At 52.1% G+C, this 16,140-nt stretch overlaps 1 protein-coding gene across 2 annotated transcripts in view; it reads left to right on the forward strand.

The window, feature by feature from the left end:
* ZNF687 (zinc finger protein 687) overlaps window positions 1-16,140 on the forward strand; it is a 42,811-nt gene that overhangs the window by 15,139 nt on the left and 11,532 nt on the right. For both annotated transcript variants that reach the window (XM_082202054.1, XM_082202055.1), the window contains exons 2-3: window positions 10,806-13,006; window positions 14,084-14,262. In XM_082202054.1, coding sequence (XP_082058180.1) covers window positions 10,806-13,006; window positions 14,084-14,262 — 2,380 coding nt within the window. The remainder of the gene's footprint in view (window positions 1-10,805; window positions 13,007-14,083; window positions 14,263-16,140) is intronic.

The following is a 16,140-nucleotide window of genomic DNA, read 5'->3' on the forward strand; positions in this document are numbered from 1 at the left end:
TAGCCGTGCCTCTGTGCACTTCTGCCATCTTCTCTTGCGCGAATGAGTCGTCCCGCAACGCACGCCGCACCGCATCCAGGTCTACCGTAGCTGAGGCACACGCCCACGCCGTCGGTGCGAAGATGTGCATGGCCGCCGCTGGCGTCACCTCTTCTAGGTATTGCGGTTTCCGGGACAGTGCATCCGCCATGATGTTGGTGTCTCCTGGGACGTACTCTATTCGGAAATCGAAGTCCGCAAAGAACTCTGCCCAACGTATCTGCCTCTGGTTCAGGAACTGCGCCGTGCGCCAGTGCTCCAGATTTTTGTGGTCCGTGCAAACCTGCACTGTATGCTTGGCGCCGATCAGGAAATGCCTCCACGCCTTGAACGCTGCATGAATGGCCAGCAACTCCCTGTCCCAGATGGTGTAGTTCTGCTCCGACTTGCTGAGCTTCCTGGAGTAGAACGCTCCCGGTCTCCAGACCCCCTGCGGGTCTCGCTGCAGCAGGACGGCTCCCACGGCTCTGTCTGACGCATCTGTCTCTACCCTCAACGGTTTACTGGGGTCGATATGCAGCAGTTGCTTTTCCGACGCGAAGAGACGCTTGAGCGCTTGAAAGGACTGCTCCGCCTGCTCCGTCCAGATGAATTTCTTTTTCTTGGAGCTGAGCGTGTCCGTAATGGCCGCCGTCTGCATCGCGAACCCCTTGATAAATTTGCGATAGAAGTTGGCAAAGCCGACAAACCGCTGTACCTCCTTCCGGTTTCGCGGGCTCTTCCAATCCAACACCGCGCGAACCTTGGTGCTGTCCATGGCTAGTCCCTTGTCCGACAACTTGTATCCCAGGAAATCCACCTCCATCGTGTCGAACTGGCACTTCTCTAGCTTGGCGTACAGTCTATGTTGTTGCAACCTCCTCAGCACCTCCCTCACGTCTTGGTCGTGAGCTTGCTGCGATTCAGAGAATATCAGGATGTCATCCAGGAAGCAGACGCACTTCTTGTAGAGGAGCCCCGCCAATACGTGATGCATGAAAGCTTGAAAACAGTGAGAGCCATTTTGTAATCCAAAGGGCATAACTCTGTACTCGTAGGTGCCCAGGGGCGTGAACATGGCCGTTTTCCACTCATCGCCCTCCCGTATGCGGATGAGATTGTACGCCCCTCGTAGGTCCAACTTGGTGAACACGCGTCCCTTGCGCACCGTCGCGAGGAGGTCGTCAATCCTGGGCATGGGGTAATCAGACGGCTTGGTCATCTGGTTCAAGAGGCGGTAGTCCACAACGAGTCTTTTTTGGGGCGTGTCTTTCTTTTTCACGAAGAAAACGGGACTGCCCCCCACTGCCTTGGACTCTCTGATGAAGCCACGCTCCAGATTATGATCAATGAACTGTTTGAGTTCCTGCATTTCGTCCTCAGACATGGAGTATAGCCTCCCCTTAGGCAGCGTCGCCCCTGGCAGGAGGTCAATCTTGCAGTCATATGGCCGGTGAGGGGGTAGCTTGTCCGCCTCCTTCTCGCAGAAGACCTCCAAAAAGTCCGCGTATTTGTGGGGAACTGTGTGCAGCGTCCCCAACTGTAGTTGCGATTCTTCCTCTTCCCCCTCCCTTCTGGGTATAATGCAGTGTTCAGCGCAATAAGAAGAACCGAAGATCAGCTGTCTCTGGTACCACGCCAGTGTCGGACTGTGCCTGTCCAGCCAGCTCATGCCCAAGACGATGGGAGTGTCCGACAACTGAGTGACATTAAAGCTGATGACTTCTCTGTGGTTACCTAATCGCATCACCATTGGCGGCGTTTGCTGCACCACTTGCCCCCCTAGTAACTCTCTCCCATCCACCGTGACGACTTGCAGGGGCAGAGTGGCAGGCAGTAGCTGTATAGCGTGTCGCTTCACAAAATCCTGCGCCATAAAATCTGCATTACTCCCAGAGTCCACAGTGATCGGGACGTCTATTGTGAGTCCATTGGGCAGCTGGAGCGATGCGGTCAGTTGCACGACCGGTTTGGGCGGGAGGGGGTCTGTGGGTTGCAAGATCTCTGGGGACTGCTTCACTGATACGTCTGGCTGGGCCCCAGTACTTCCGTCTCCAGCCAGACATCGTCGTTTCCCTGCAGAGGTTCTTTGTGCTGTGTAGCTGTCTCCACTTTAGCAGCGGCTGCAGTGTGCTTCAGGCTCCTCTGGGGACACTCTTTCGCCAAGTGTTGCGGACTTTCGCAGATGTAGCACTTCCGGGTCCCTCTAGGAGTCTTAGATTTGCCTGCTCCTGGTGCTAGGGCTCTGGTTGCTGACTGAGCCCTGGCACCTCCCACCTCCATAGGTTCTGCTCCCCCTCCTGGCGGAGGCGTGGATTGCGCACGCTCTGCTTCTCTGGGAACGAAGGAAAAACTTCTCGCTGCTTCGCGCCCACTACGCCCCTCCTCCCTGGCCCATGGGCGTTCTTCTAGCCGCACTCCCGCAGATAGCGCCCTCTGGACCACCTCCTGCGTGCTCTTGGGTCTCTCCCCTCTCGCAATTTCGTCCTTAACTGGGTTGCTGAGACCCTCCCAGAAGAGATCTCTTACTGGAGGCGAATCTCGGTCCCATTCTAAAGCGCTGACGAGTGCGAAAAAGCGTGCGTGGTACTGTCGTACCGTGGCCCTGCCTTGTTTAAGTCCATGTATCTCCCGTCGCGCAAGATCCACATCTATGCTAGAATAAAAGCATGCATCCATCGCTTTGATGAAGGCATCCGCACTTTGAAGCGCTGGATCCTTATCCCTCCACAAATTGCGCAGCCAAGCTTTAGCATCTCCATGCAAATGGGATAGGATAAACCCCACCTTCTCTTCCTCATCTCTAAAGTCCTTTGCCAGCAGTTGCAGTGCACACAGTACATCTGCTCGAAAATTGGGGTACTGTTGCAGGTTCCCATCAAAATGCTGCACAAGACCGCCTGATCTCCTTGCCAACCCAACTCCCTCCGGCTTGGGTCCCGTTTGTACCTGCTTGGCAAACGCTTCAAACCTGGCTTGGAGATCTCTGTAGGCGAGCGCTGCTTCCTCCTCCCTCTTTCGGGATGCTAATATCTCTGTGTTTAATTGTGTCACTGCCTCTTGCAGATTTGCGATTTGCTGTTCAGCCGTCATGCCTGCCGATTTTGTGAGCTTGAGTCCAGGCACCCCTCTTCACCCCTCGCTGCGCCTTCTCCCGCTGCGGTGTTTCAGGCGCCTGGAACTTCTTTGTAGGGGAGACGAGACTTACTGTCAGAGCTGCCACCAGGTCCCAGCTCACACAGGACCACGCTAGCCAACGTTCACTTTATAAGAGTCTTTATTGAGTTACAAGTTTCATGTCCGAACTGCAGCGTGCAGCTCTACACCTTCCATTCTAGGTCGCCGAAGTCTCGTCTGACTCTCCGCCCCCTGTGCACCAGCTTAATACCCTAGCCTTGCTCCACCTCCTACGCCTCTCCCTGCGTCTCTGGGTCCCACTGCTCCTCCTAGTCTCCTCCCTCCTAGACTCCTCCGACGCTGAAGACCCCCCACTTCCTTCCTCCTCCTTTCGGCGGGCTTTGGGACCCGGCTCCCTCTCCGGGCTGCTTGCTGCGCCAGCTTCCTCTGCATTTGAACTTGGCGCGCGCGCCCAACTCCCTGCCTTCCTCTTAACCGTTGCCTCGCTCTCTGAGGAGGGCGTGACCACCCCTGACTCGTGCCCTCCCTCCTGCTGACAGCCTCCGGAACCCGATGCCTGGCTACCTTCCTCCCTGCTGCTCTCAGTCTTGAGCGTGGGTCCCGACTTCCAGCTGCTGCTGCTCTCAGTTATGAGCGTGGGTCCCGACTTCCAGCTGCTGCTCTCTGAATCTCCTCTGTTCCCTTCCTCCTGGGGTGTCCCCCCGGATCCCCCCCTTGCTCTGCTCACTGGGGCTCCCTTTTGGGAGTCCTCTGACTCACTGCTTAGGCTTGGAGATCTCGGGTCGTCATCATCACTCATTCTCCCTTCGGATTCCTCCCCCTCGCTCTCTGTTTCCTTCCTTCTCTGCGTCTCTGCTCCTGAACCCCTGACACATACTTTTCTGACGTTGCAGGATGCATCGCCTTTAGCTGTACTGAGTTGTGTGTTGTTGGTGGGGACACAATTTTATGTTTTCTTTTGCGAGTGCTGGCTGGCAGTTCCAGGTTGGGGTATGTCAGAAAGGGATCTTGGAGGGGGAGATTTGTGATGTGCTGCTCTTTATAACTCATCTCCCTCTCACTTCTCTCAAGGACCCCACCAAATCATATCTGTGACGCTGGATATTCAAAGGCTGCCTTTAGCCCTGCATCATAGAATTGTTGGGTTGGGAGGGAATCCCAGGGGTCATCTATTCCAACCCCCTGCGACACAGAGGGCGTCGTTATCATCAAGCAGTCTTCGTGTTTGTGTGAATCTTGAACCTTTTTGCATTTTATTTTATTTTATGACAGCATCAGGGCCAGCTAGGGTTGCCTCCTTTTATTCCCCCCTTCCTGGCAGAATTCCTGAGCCTTTCAAACAGCTATGAAAAAGAAATTCACCATGAGCGGCTTTTCCCAATGCAGAAGAGTTGCAAAGAGGGGTGAGCTTCACCTGTTGGATTGTCTCCCTGGCGATGTTCACATTCAGTGAGTGTGCCTGCGTACCAAGGAGTTGACCGGCACACTTGTACAGTTATTTCCGTGTAATGCTCTGTGAGTCAAAATAATTTTTTTTAAAAAATTGTCCAGTAGGACCGTAGAGACCAACTAAGTTTATTCTGGGTACAGTCATATCTCCTGTTACTTCATGATACGTTTTTTCAGGTTGTGTCCTGTGGCGACCCAGAAGTACCAGAAAGGGTTACCGTATTTTTTGTCCCATGGGACGCTCCGTCCCATAGGACGCACCTAGTTTTTTGGGGGGGAAATAAAGGAATTTTTTCCCCCTTTATTTCCCCCCCCCCCAAAGCAGGTCGGGGAAACCGAAACAGGTCGAGGAACAGCGGGATGGCGGCGCTGCGCCTCCCTGCTGTCCCCCGAGCTTGTGGGGCTGGCCGATGTCTGTCCAGTGCGAGGGGTGCCCTGCTTCAGGGCGCCCCGCGCGCCGGGCGGCAGGCTGCTATCCGCAGCGTGGGGAGACCTGCCGGGACCTCCCGCAGGGCTGCCTAGGCTGTGGATGTGTTCCCGAAGCGCCGGGAGCTCTGCTTTCAGCGCGCCCGGTGCTCCGGGAAGCAGGCTACTATCCGCAGCCTAGACAGCCCTGTGGGACCTCCCGCAGGGCTGCCTAGGCTGCGGATGTCTTCCTGAAGCCTGGAGAGTGAGAGGGGTCGGTGCGCACCGACCCCTCTCGCTCTCCAAGCTTCAGCAAAAGCCTGCATTCACCCCATAGGACGCACCTAGATTTCCCCTTCATTTTTGGAGGGGGAAAAGTGCGTCCTATAGGGCGAAAAATACGGTACTTCCGGGTTTTGCCACATGAGCAGATGTGCAAAATGATGTCACATGCATGCGCAGAAGTGACAAATTGTGACCCGCACGTGCGCAGACACGGATTGCGTTCCTTTCAGGTTGCGAACGGGGCTCCGGAACGGATCCCATTCGCAACCAGACGTACCACTGCATAAGCTTTCGTGCGCATGTGTAGCTGTGCACGCAGTAAGCGCATGCAAAGACTTGCGCCTGTGTTCTGTGTCATGTGTGAAGAAACCCGTGTCACGGTGTGGGAAGGGAGACTACCCTCATGCTCAATAAAACAGGTTGCCTGGAAGCGCCCCCAAATCACCCCAGGCCTGTTCCTCAGGCAGCAAAACATTTTGTTTAAAAGGGCTTGCTTTAAAACAGTTTAGTCAGGCTGAAATAGCGGAGGGTGGCCGGGGAGCGGGAGGGCGGCCATCTTTTTTCCCTTCAGCCTTCTTCCCCTTGACACTTTTAGCAGCAGCCTGACTTGCTGCAACGTCACCAGGCGAAGAAGCCTTTCCTCCTCCATTTCTGCCCAGGGGAAGCTCCCCCTGCAAGCCAACACGAGGGGAGAGGCTTCCTACTCCGGGGCCTGGTCTGGGCCTTGTCCTAGGCCTCCCGTTCCCTTTCATCGTGAGCCACGCTCCCCTGGCCTGGGACAACAGGAGACGCGGCCGCCCGCCTCTTGTGAAAGCCTTTCCCTCCCCTTCCTTCTCCCCCTCAGAAGCTGATCCCTTCGTGTCACGTAGTTATTGGCAAAGCAGCCGTTTCAGTTGGCCTCCATGACAGACGGGTCTGGGGGGCCCGGGAGGCCATTTCCCCAGTTCATGCCCAGGGAAAGCTTCGTCTGACAGAAAAATTGAGCCTATATCTTCTCTCCCTTCAGAAGTAAAATATACGTGCAGGAAAATCTCTCTTGTCAGTCAGGAAAAGAAAAGGAAAAGCTGTCTCCCCACCGCCACCTTTTCTCTCTCTTCAAAATATCTGTTTCTTGAAATGACCCCTCAAATTGGAGAAAACCAGAAACTAACTAAAATATTTTTTTTAAAAGGGCTTCAGCAAAAATGCCACATCTCTGGCCTCCTGGCTTGAGAAAGATTTCCTCAGTGTCTCGGCCGCTGAAGCACAGAACAGAAGAGTTTTTTTAAAAAAATAAAAAATATATTTATTGGCTTGTTTATTCGCCGAAGCAATATTTCGGTCCCCACCAAAGCGTGAAGCAAAATAGGCTTTTGTGATGCATTCCTTGGTTGGCTTGCTTTTTGTTGCCGAGGTTGCTATCAGGTTGAGCGAGCCCGTCTCCATCTTGAATTCCTGGCTTTTTTCTCTGAGGTTTCTGTCTATGGTTTCTGTCAGCAACCGTATCTTGCTTCAATAGCACATCTTCCGGCGTGGGGGTGCCAAGGACTTGGGAGACGGGGATTCAAATCCCCATTTGGCCATGGCCAAGTTGCCATCTCTACCTAGAATCATAGAATCCTAGAGTTGGAAGAGACCCCAAGGGCCATTGAGTCCAACCCCCTGCCAAGCAGGAAACACCATCAGAGCACTCCTGACATATGGTTGTCAAGCCTCTGCTTAAAGACCTCCAAAGGAGGAGACTCCACCACACTCCTGGGCAGCAAATTCCACTGTCAAACAGCTCTTACTGTCAGGAAGTTCTTCCTAATGTTTAGGTGGAATCTTCTTTCTTGTAGTTTGGATCCATTGCTCCGTGTCCGCTTCTCCGGAGCAGCAGAAAACAACCTTTCTCCCTCCTCTATGTGACATCCTTTTATATATTGGAACATGGCTGTCATATCACCCCTTAACCTCCTCTTCTCCAGGCTAAACATGCCCAGCTCCCTTAGCCGTTCCTCATAAGGCATCGTTTCCAGGCCTTTGACCATTTTGGTTGCCCTCCTCTGGACACGTTCCAGTTTGTCAGTGTCCTTCTTGAACTGTGGTGCCCAGAACTGGACACAGTACTCCAGGTGAGGTCTGACCAGAGCAGAATACAGGGGCACTATTACTTCCCTTGATCTAGATGCTATACTCCTATTGATGCATCCCAGAATTGCATTGGCTTTTTTAGCTGTCGCGTCACACTGTTGGCTCATGTCAAGTTTGTGGTCAACCAAGACTCCTAGATCCTTTTCACATGTACTGCTCTCAACCTCCCAAGAAGTGAGCAGCTGTGTGCACCACCTTTGGAGGAAAGGTGGGATAGAAATGTACAGTGGTACCTCGGGTTACATACGCTTCAGGTTACGTATGCTTCAGGTTACACACTCCGCTAACCTAGAAATAGTGCTTTAGGTTAAGAACTTTGCTTCAGGATAAGAACAGAAATCGGGCTCCGGCGGCGTGGCAGCAGCAGGAAGCCCCATTAGCTGGTGCTTCAGGTTAAGAACAGTTTCAGGTTAAGTACCAGCCCCTCAGGGCCTGCCCCATTCATTCCCTTTGAAAGCAAAATACTCTCCCTCTTGAAAGCCGAACAATTGTCACTTCACCAGAGTTAATGGTTTACCGTGGGCGCTGAGATCACTGCCTATTCTTCGCTCTTCTCTAGCCGGTGGGATCAGCAGCAAGTTTTAACCGGCCATCATGCCATGTTTTGCCCCAAATAAGCCACATTTGGTAAGCCATAATAAGCAAACCGTCGCTTCGCACCGCAGTTTCGCATGAAGCAAACCATGACACACATTACGCGTGAGTTCTGCCTCTGAAACTTGCCCGCTTGCCATTTTTAAAAATGTGTGCGTCTTTCCACACGCCGAAAGGGTCATGTCCAAGCCCGCAGCTTTTTCCTTTTAATTAGCTTTAGTTTCTTCAATGCCACGCTCAAGGATGTCCCTGCAGAAGGGTGACTTTTGCCAAACTGATAACAGCCACACGAGACAGGACAGGCGTCACTGTGATTTGGCTCAACGGAACATGCGCAGATAATAAGAAAGCTTATTTCGTGTTTCTTTGCATAGGAAGTTTGAAAGCTGGGCGTACCTGAAGCTCAGTGCTTTTTGCTCATCTGCCTATTGTACTTTTTGTAATTAATATATCCTGCATAGTTCTTGAAAGAGGCAGCTCAGAGCCATTTATGTGGTTCTTCCGGCAGTGTCCCATCCAGGCCTAGACGGATGCATACTCAGCTATTTCTTATTATATCTACTACTATCACTATTTATTAAATTTATCAGTTGTTTTATGCAAAGAAAAATTATCAAAATGACTTGACCAAGACAAAATGCAACCCATAAAAGAATTTGAAAACCAGAAAATTTAAAATCAATGGGCAAAATACATAAAATGCTCAAACAGTGGCATATTATTGACAAGTTCTACCCAACTACAAGTTCTACTATAGGAGACAATTTAATTACAGCTTAGAGAAGGAGGTGAATTTTGGAGTAACTAGAACATTCACTGGGTTGTCTCAAAACTTCTTAATTGGTTTTTAAAAAACAGCTCCTCAACCAAAAAAGCTTACTATAGTAGTTTACAAATCACTAAAAAACAACAACCCCAAAACCCCACAGAACAATGTGAGGACGGTCCCTCCCTCAGGCTCACATTCTGAAAAAAGTCACAGCACAAAAGGAAAAGTGGATTGGGAGGGAGGAGGAAATAAGCTCAGGCGCAAGTTTAGTTTAGTTACAAGTCGTTATAGTGACCCAACTGGAATGGAAAAAGTTCAAGGGGAAGCGGTGCCAAATGTTGCTGTGCCAATGAAGTGACTCAGTGTCCCCATCTAGCTAGCATTGTGTGTTCCCCAGGACCATACTTGCCTGGGAACTGGCACTTCACATGTTTGGGAGAGTTACAAGGTGGTGAGGAATGCTTAAATTGTCCCATTTTGTGTGTGGGGAGCCTTGTCATAGGTAGAGACATAAAGACCTTGCCGGCAGGGTGGGGTACATATTTGAATGGAGGATTTCCCCCCAAGCCTTTTTCCTTTTGGAGAAATGGAAATTCTTTCGGCTTATGGAATATTTTATTTTAGAACTGTGTTTTCCAAACATGGGTCTCCAGCTGTTTTTGGACTACAGCTCCCATCATCCTTAGCTAGCAGGACCAGTGGTCAGGGATTATAGGAATTGTAGGCCATAATATTGAAATGGCTGCATAGGTGAAGTTGTGGGATGTAGACCTAAAGTTTGCAGCGTATTATACGCTGAAAGAAAACTACATGAAAATGATGTACGGATGGTATTTAACTCCTAGTAGATTGGCAAAAACGGATAAATCAAAATCAAACACATGCGGAAATGTAAAGAAAAAGAATTTACTTCCTACCATATGTGGTGTTCCTGTAAGAAAGGAAAAGCTTTATGGGGAATTATTTATAAGGAGTTGGAGAAAATGTTTTAAGATTTAACAAACCAACCAACCGGAAGCTTTTCTTCTAGGGGTTCTAGATACTGAGATCCCAAAAGACAAAAAAAAATTGTTTATGTATGCTACTACAGCTAGAATGGTTTTTGCCCAGAGATAGAAAGAAGATATAATAGCAACCAAGGAAGAATGGCTAATTAAATTAATGGATTATGCTGAAATGGCAAGATCAATAGGTGTAATTAGAAACCAAGAAGAAGATGATTTTAAAGATTGGAGGAAATTTATGGAATATTTGAAGAACACATGCATGCAAAGAAGCTCATACACAGGGTTAATGTAAAACAAGCAGTTAAATATTTTATTAAGAGGAACTAAATATTAACTTAAAGATGGAGTGATGTGGAAAATGCAGTATGAAAATTTAAAGTAAAAAGAAACCACAAAAGGGGGGGGGAGTCAATTATATGTGTATTAGAAATATATGTGATTTGTGTTTTTGTAATTTGTATGTCTGTAAATCTTTGAAAAACCAAAAAATAATTTTATTTTATTTTTAAGGAATTGTAGTTCAAAAACAGCTGGAGACCCAAGTTTGGGAAATAGTGTTTTAGACAATACTACTGAGCTAGATAGGGGATGCGGGTGGCGCTGTGGGTTAAACCACAGAGCTAGGACTTGCCGATCAGAAGGTCGGCGGTTTGAATCCCTGTGACGGGGTGAGCTCCCGTTGCTTGGTCCCTGCTCCTACCAACCTAGCAGTTTGAAAGCACGTCAAAGTACAAGTAGATAAATAGGTACCACTCTGGCGGGAAGGTAAACGGCGTTTCCATGTGCTGCTCTGGTTCGCCAGAAGCGGCTTAGTCATGCTGGCCACATGACCCGAAAGCTGTACGCCGGCTCCCTTGGCCAGTAAAGCGAGATGAGCGCCGCAACCCCAGAGTCATCCATGACTGGACCTAATGGTCAGGGGTCCCTTTACCTTTTACTGAGCTAGGTGGACCCAAGTCTCTGAACATGAGAGCTACCTGTCTTTCTACGAAAGAGCAACTGTTTTCCTTTCCCTCCTTGCTTTCCAGAGCTTTCTGAATCCTTCGCCATGGGGGACATGAAAACCCCAGATTTTGACGACCTCCTGGCGGCTTTTGACATTCCCGACATTGACACCAACGAGGCCATCCACGAGGAGGCGGAGGCACACATCAAGCCCATCCCGGTGGAGGCGGTGGTCCCCGAACACGTCCTCCCTCACGCCGACATCACCACGGTCAGCGTCATAGTGAAGAACACCGTCTGCCCCGAGCAGCTGGAGGCCGTGGACGGACGCGTCAAAGACAGCCACGTCGTCGGGCCGCGCCTGCTGCAGAACGGCTTCTCTGCCCCCGAGGCGCTCCATTCCTCCCCCACGGGCCCCACAGAAGGGGTGGCCACCGCCAACGGAGAGTGTTGGACCCCCAAAGAAAAGGGGGCCAAAAGCCTGGACCTCTTTTCCCATTTCAGCCCCGACCCTCCTGAGGACAGTGAGGCTAACCTCATTGACCAGCCGCGAGAATGCAAGCCCAAGGAGAAGGGGCCCCTCTCCCCGCCCCACGTGCTTCCTTCGGTCCCCCCACTGGCCTGCCACGAGCTGTCGGCAGGGGAGGCCGCAGGGCCCCTCCCTCCAACATTCCCACAGTCCTTTGAAGGATGCCCAGCCGGCGGGGGTGTGGGCCTCCCTCCGACCCCTGCTGCTCCCCCGGTGCCCCCAGCCATCAAGCAGGAATCCGATTGCGAGACGCCCTGCCAGGGGGCCAGTCCACTGGGCCGCCCAAAGCCCGGTTCTGTTTGCTACCCTACAGACGGTTCCCCCATAGCACCCTCGCCGCGCTCAGACGCAAACCTCTGCGTCGGCTCCCACGGCACCCCAGAGGTCAAGCGCTCTCCCTCCAGCCCCGGGGACTCACTCTTCAAAAGCTCTCCTCCGGAGACAGAAGCAAGCCCCGGGCCCTCCACCTCCCCAAAACATTCCAGCGTCGGGACCCTGAAAGAGGAGCCCATCGAGAAGCCTGTGCAGTGCCCGCCAGATGCGTCCAGCGAGGACGAGGACGAGAGTGCTGGCTCCCCCTCGTCCAATTCTTCGCGGCCCCTGAAAGTGAGGATCAAGACCATCAAGACTCCGACCGGAAGCATCACCAGGACGGTCACCAGGGTCTCCTCCGACACGGAGCCGGGAACCGCCAAGCCGCCTTCGGACCACGACTCGCAAGAGGCCGCTCCCGCCGAGGACCCCGCGCCCCCCGCCTCTGCGGAAAAGGAAGAAGGGGCCGCAGGGCCTCCCAGCCCCAAAGCGGTGGCCGCCAGCCCCGCGAAGGTTGTGGAGGGGCCCAAAGTGGTCAGCGTGCAGCTGGGGGACGGGACCAAGATCAAAGGGACGGTGCTGCCCGTCTCCACCATCCAGAACGCCAGCAGCGCCATGCTGATGGCTGCCAGCGTGGCCCAGCAGAAGGCAGTGGTGCTGCCCAGCAAGGCCATGGCCAAAAACATTGTCAGCTTGGTGCCGCAAGCCCTCCCCAAGGCTGGCGTCGTGGCGGCGGCGGCGGCCCAGGCGGGCGGACCCAGCCAGAAGGTCAACGGCACCACGGTGGTGGTGATGCAGCAGTCGCAGAAGTCCTCGCCCACCGTGGCCGGCACGGTCATCTCCCGCAGCCAGTCCAGCCTGGTGGAGGCCTTCAACAAGATCCTGAACAGCAAGAACCTTCTGCCCATGTACAAGCCCAACCTGGCGCCCCCGGCGGACTCCAGCCTGACCCTCCCGCCCCTCGGGTACCGGTGCCTGGAGTGCGGAGACGCCTTCGCCCTGGAGAAGAGCCTGGCGCGGCACTATGACCGGCGCAGCATGCGCATCGAGGTGACCTGCAACCACTGCACCAAGCGGCTGGTCTTCTTCAACAAGTGCAGCCTGCTCCTCCACGCCCGCGAGCACAAAGACAAGGGCCTGGTCATGCAGTGCTCCCACCTGGTCATGCGGCCCATCGCGCTGGACCAGATGATCGGGCAGCCCGACATCACCCCGCTGGTCTCTCTGGCCTCCCTGAACGCCAGCAAGGCCGCCGCGGCCGCCGTCGCCCAGGAAGGCGCAGCCAGCGGGGCGGCCACGCACGACCCCCCCGTCCTCCCCTTGAACGGCAGCGCCGAGCAGGCCACCACCAACTCCTGCCAGTGCCTGGAGTGCAAGGAGCCATGCAAGGACAAAGCCGGCCTCGCAGCCCACTTCCAGCAAGCCACAGCCTCCGCCTCCACGGTGAGGGCGCTCGGAACGCCGTCAGGGTGGTATTCTGTTACTATTATTGGCATTTCATAGAATGATAGAGTTGGGGCGACCCGTCTAGTCCAGCCCCTTGCAATGTAGGAATCTCAGCTAAAGCATCCATGACGATGGCCACCCACCCTCAGCTTAAAAACCTGAAAGGAGAAGGAGACTTTCAAGGGAGACCTTTTCACTGTCCAACAGCTGTCACTGTCAGAAAGTTCTTCCTAATTTTGAGTCAGAATCTCCTTGCTTGCAACTTGAAGCCATTGGTTTGAGTCCTGCCCCCTAGAGCAGGAGAAAACAAGCTTGCTCCCTCTTTCGTGTAATAGCCCTTGTAGTAGTAGTAGTAGTAGTAATAATAATAATAATAATAACAATAATTTATTATTTGTACCCTGCCCATCTGGCTGGGTTTCCCCAGCCACTCTGGGTGGTTTCCAACAGAATATTAAAATACAATAACCTATTAAACATTAAAAGCTTCCCTAAATAGGGCTGCCTTCAGATGTCTTCTAAAAGTTTGGTAGTTGTTTTTCTCTTTGACATCTGGTGGGAGGGCGTTCTACAGGGTGGGCGCCACCACCGAGAAGGCCCTCTGCCTGGTTCCCTGTAACTTGGCTTCTCGCAGGGAGGGAACCACCAGGAGGCCCTCGGAGCTGGACCTCAGTGTCCGGGCAGAACGATGGGGGTGGATCCACTTTTTCCTCCAAGGAGCTCAAGATGGCATATGTGGGTTCTCTCCCCCCCCCATCTTGTCCTCACAGCAACTCTGGGAGGTAGGTCAGGTTGAGAGTCTTCCTCCCCACTTCAGCTGAGTATTGTCTTCACTTACTGGAAGCGGCTCTGCAGGGTTTTGGGCAGAGGGCAATCCTAGACCTACCTGGAGGCAACAAGGATTGAACAGGTGATTTGGCACCGGGCGGCCATTCTTTCATTAGCAAAGCCCTGATTCCAGGGCACAGTTTCTGCAGTTCCTTGGCAGTGGCAGAGTTAGCACTCGTTACACCTTCCCTCCCTCCCCCTTGCCTGCCAATGTAAATTAATCGTTCTTTTTGCTCCTTCCCAAAGGTGTGCAACGCCTGCCCCATGATCATGCCCAACCGGTGCAGCTTCGGCGCCCACCAGCGCATGCACAAGAACCGCCCGCCTCACGTCTGCCCCGAGTGCGGGGGGAACTTCCTCCTGGCCAACTTCGAGGCCCACCTGAAGGAAGCCTGTCTCCATTTCTCCCGGAGGATAGGCTACAGGTAGGGGTGTCTTGAGTGTGAGTGGAAACCCGAAAGGCAGACCTCCCTCCCCTTTTTTTTAGCTCTGTCGCCCAACATGGATAAAGTTAATTCCTGTTTTAATGATTTGGCCGCTGAAGCAGGAATCTGAACTCAGGACCCCTTTTCCCACTCACCCCTGATTTCAGAGCAGGGCATCCATGGAGTGGAGGTCAAAACGGTGATGTGAGAATTAAGCAAGCTTTGCTGTAGCTCCCGCTTCTTATTTTTGATCATTGTATGTTCCATGTCTGGGTGGCGTTGGAGCCTAAGATGCTGGCTCGATATTTTGGCTTTTTCCTCCACCCCCTTACTTATTTATCCATGCCTTTCTTCCATCATGGAACCTGGTGGCATTGTACATATGGTTCCCAAGAGGCCACCAGTTGTTATTATTATTACAGTGGTACCTTAGTTTATAAACAGTCCTGTTTAAGAACTATTTGGTTTATGAACTCCGCAAAACCGGAAGTAGTGTTCTGGTTTGTTTGGATTTGGATTTGATATCCCGCTTTATCACTACCCGAAGGAGTCTCAAAGCGGCTAACATTCTCCTTTCCCTTCCTCCCCCACAACAAACACTCTGTGGGGTGAGTGGGGCTGAGAGACTTCAGAGAAGTGTGACTGGCCCAAGGTCACCCAGCAGCTGCAGGTGGACGAGCGGAGACGCGAACCCGGTTCCCCAGATTACGAATCTACCGCTCTTAACCACTACACCACACTGGCTCTCTCACACTGGTTTGTGAACTTTGCCTCAGTTTATGAACAGAATCTGAACGGTGGAAGGGCACCGGCAGTGGGAGGCCTCATTAGGGAAAGCCCACCTCAGTTTAAGAACGGATTCGGTTTAAGAACTGACTTCTGGATTCTGTTTAAGAACGGACTTCCGGAACGGATTAAGTTCGTAAACCGAGGTACCACTGTATTATCATTCATTTCCATTCACTTACCAGGCCTAGGCCTCCTCTGCCTTCAGATCATCTCCACTCAGTGCCGCCTGGCCCTTCTGTCTTTTTGTCATGGGGGAAGCAGGAAGGCTGGGCCATCTATTTTGCTCAGGACCTGGCCTTTCTCCAACATCCAGGTAGAACTCAGGAAGTGGGGCTCAGCTGCCATCACACCATATTTTCCAGTTTATGGCCTTGGAAGTGGTTGTTTTCTTAAGAACTTTTTCCTGCCGCAGGAGAAGGTTGCGAGAACCTTTGATACTGTTTGGAGGGCTTTTCCAGCCAGTCCTTAACTTGGGATGCCAACTTTTACTGTCCAGTGGAATGGCCCTGCTTTCCCCCTCCAAAGCTTCCTCTGGTCATTTCCACCAAGTAAGGAAGGCAAGTAGCTCCCAAGGAGAGGTCCTTTTCAGTCAGCCTCCCCAGAGAGGCTCACGTGCCACCTTCTGTGTGGTCTCATCAGCAAAAGTGAATACTTTTTCCTTCACTCTCTCTCTGTGTGTGTCTGTGTCTTGAAACCAGGCTGCCCCCTCTTATTGCTAGGAAGATTTTCCTTTGGGGTCTTTCCAATGCAGAGCAGACCCATTGTTGTTAATGAAGGTTGTTATTGCTATTTTATTTATAGACTACAAATTTGGTACCCAAAGCTGTTCAAAACATAGTAACAGCCCAAAAGTAGTAATACGTTAACCGTAATGTTTAATCAAAATGGATATAATTTGGCATGCATAAATAACAATGTCTTAGATTTATTAATTTCAGTGGGTCTTCTCAGAGCATCGGCTGCAACCTTTTATGCCTTTATTGTTGATTTTAATGATCACGTTTTGCAGTTTTAATCATTGTTTTGTTTCGGCAAGCTGCCCAGGGAATGTTTTTAGTGATGGGCAGCTAGGTGTATTGATCAGTAAGA

The sequence above is a fragment of the Podarcis vaucheri genome, assembly GCF_965113315.1.
Source record: "Podarcis vaucheri genome assembly, chromosome: 16".
NCBI lineage: Eukaryota > Metazoa > Chordata > Lepidosauria > Squamata > Lacertidae > Podarcis > Podarcis vaucheri.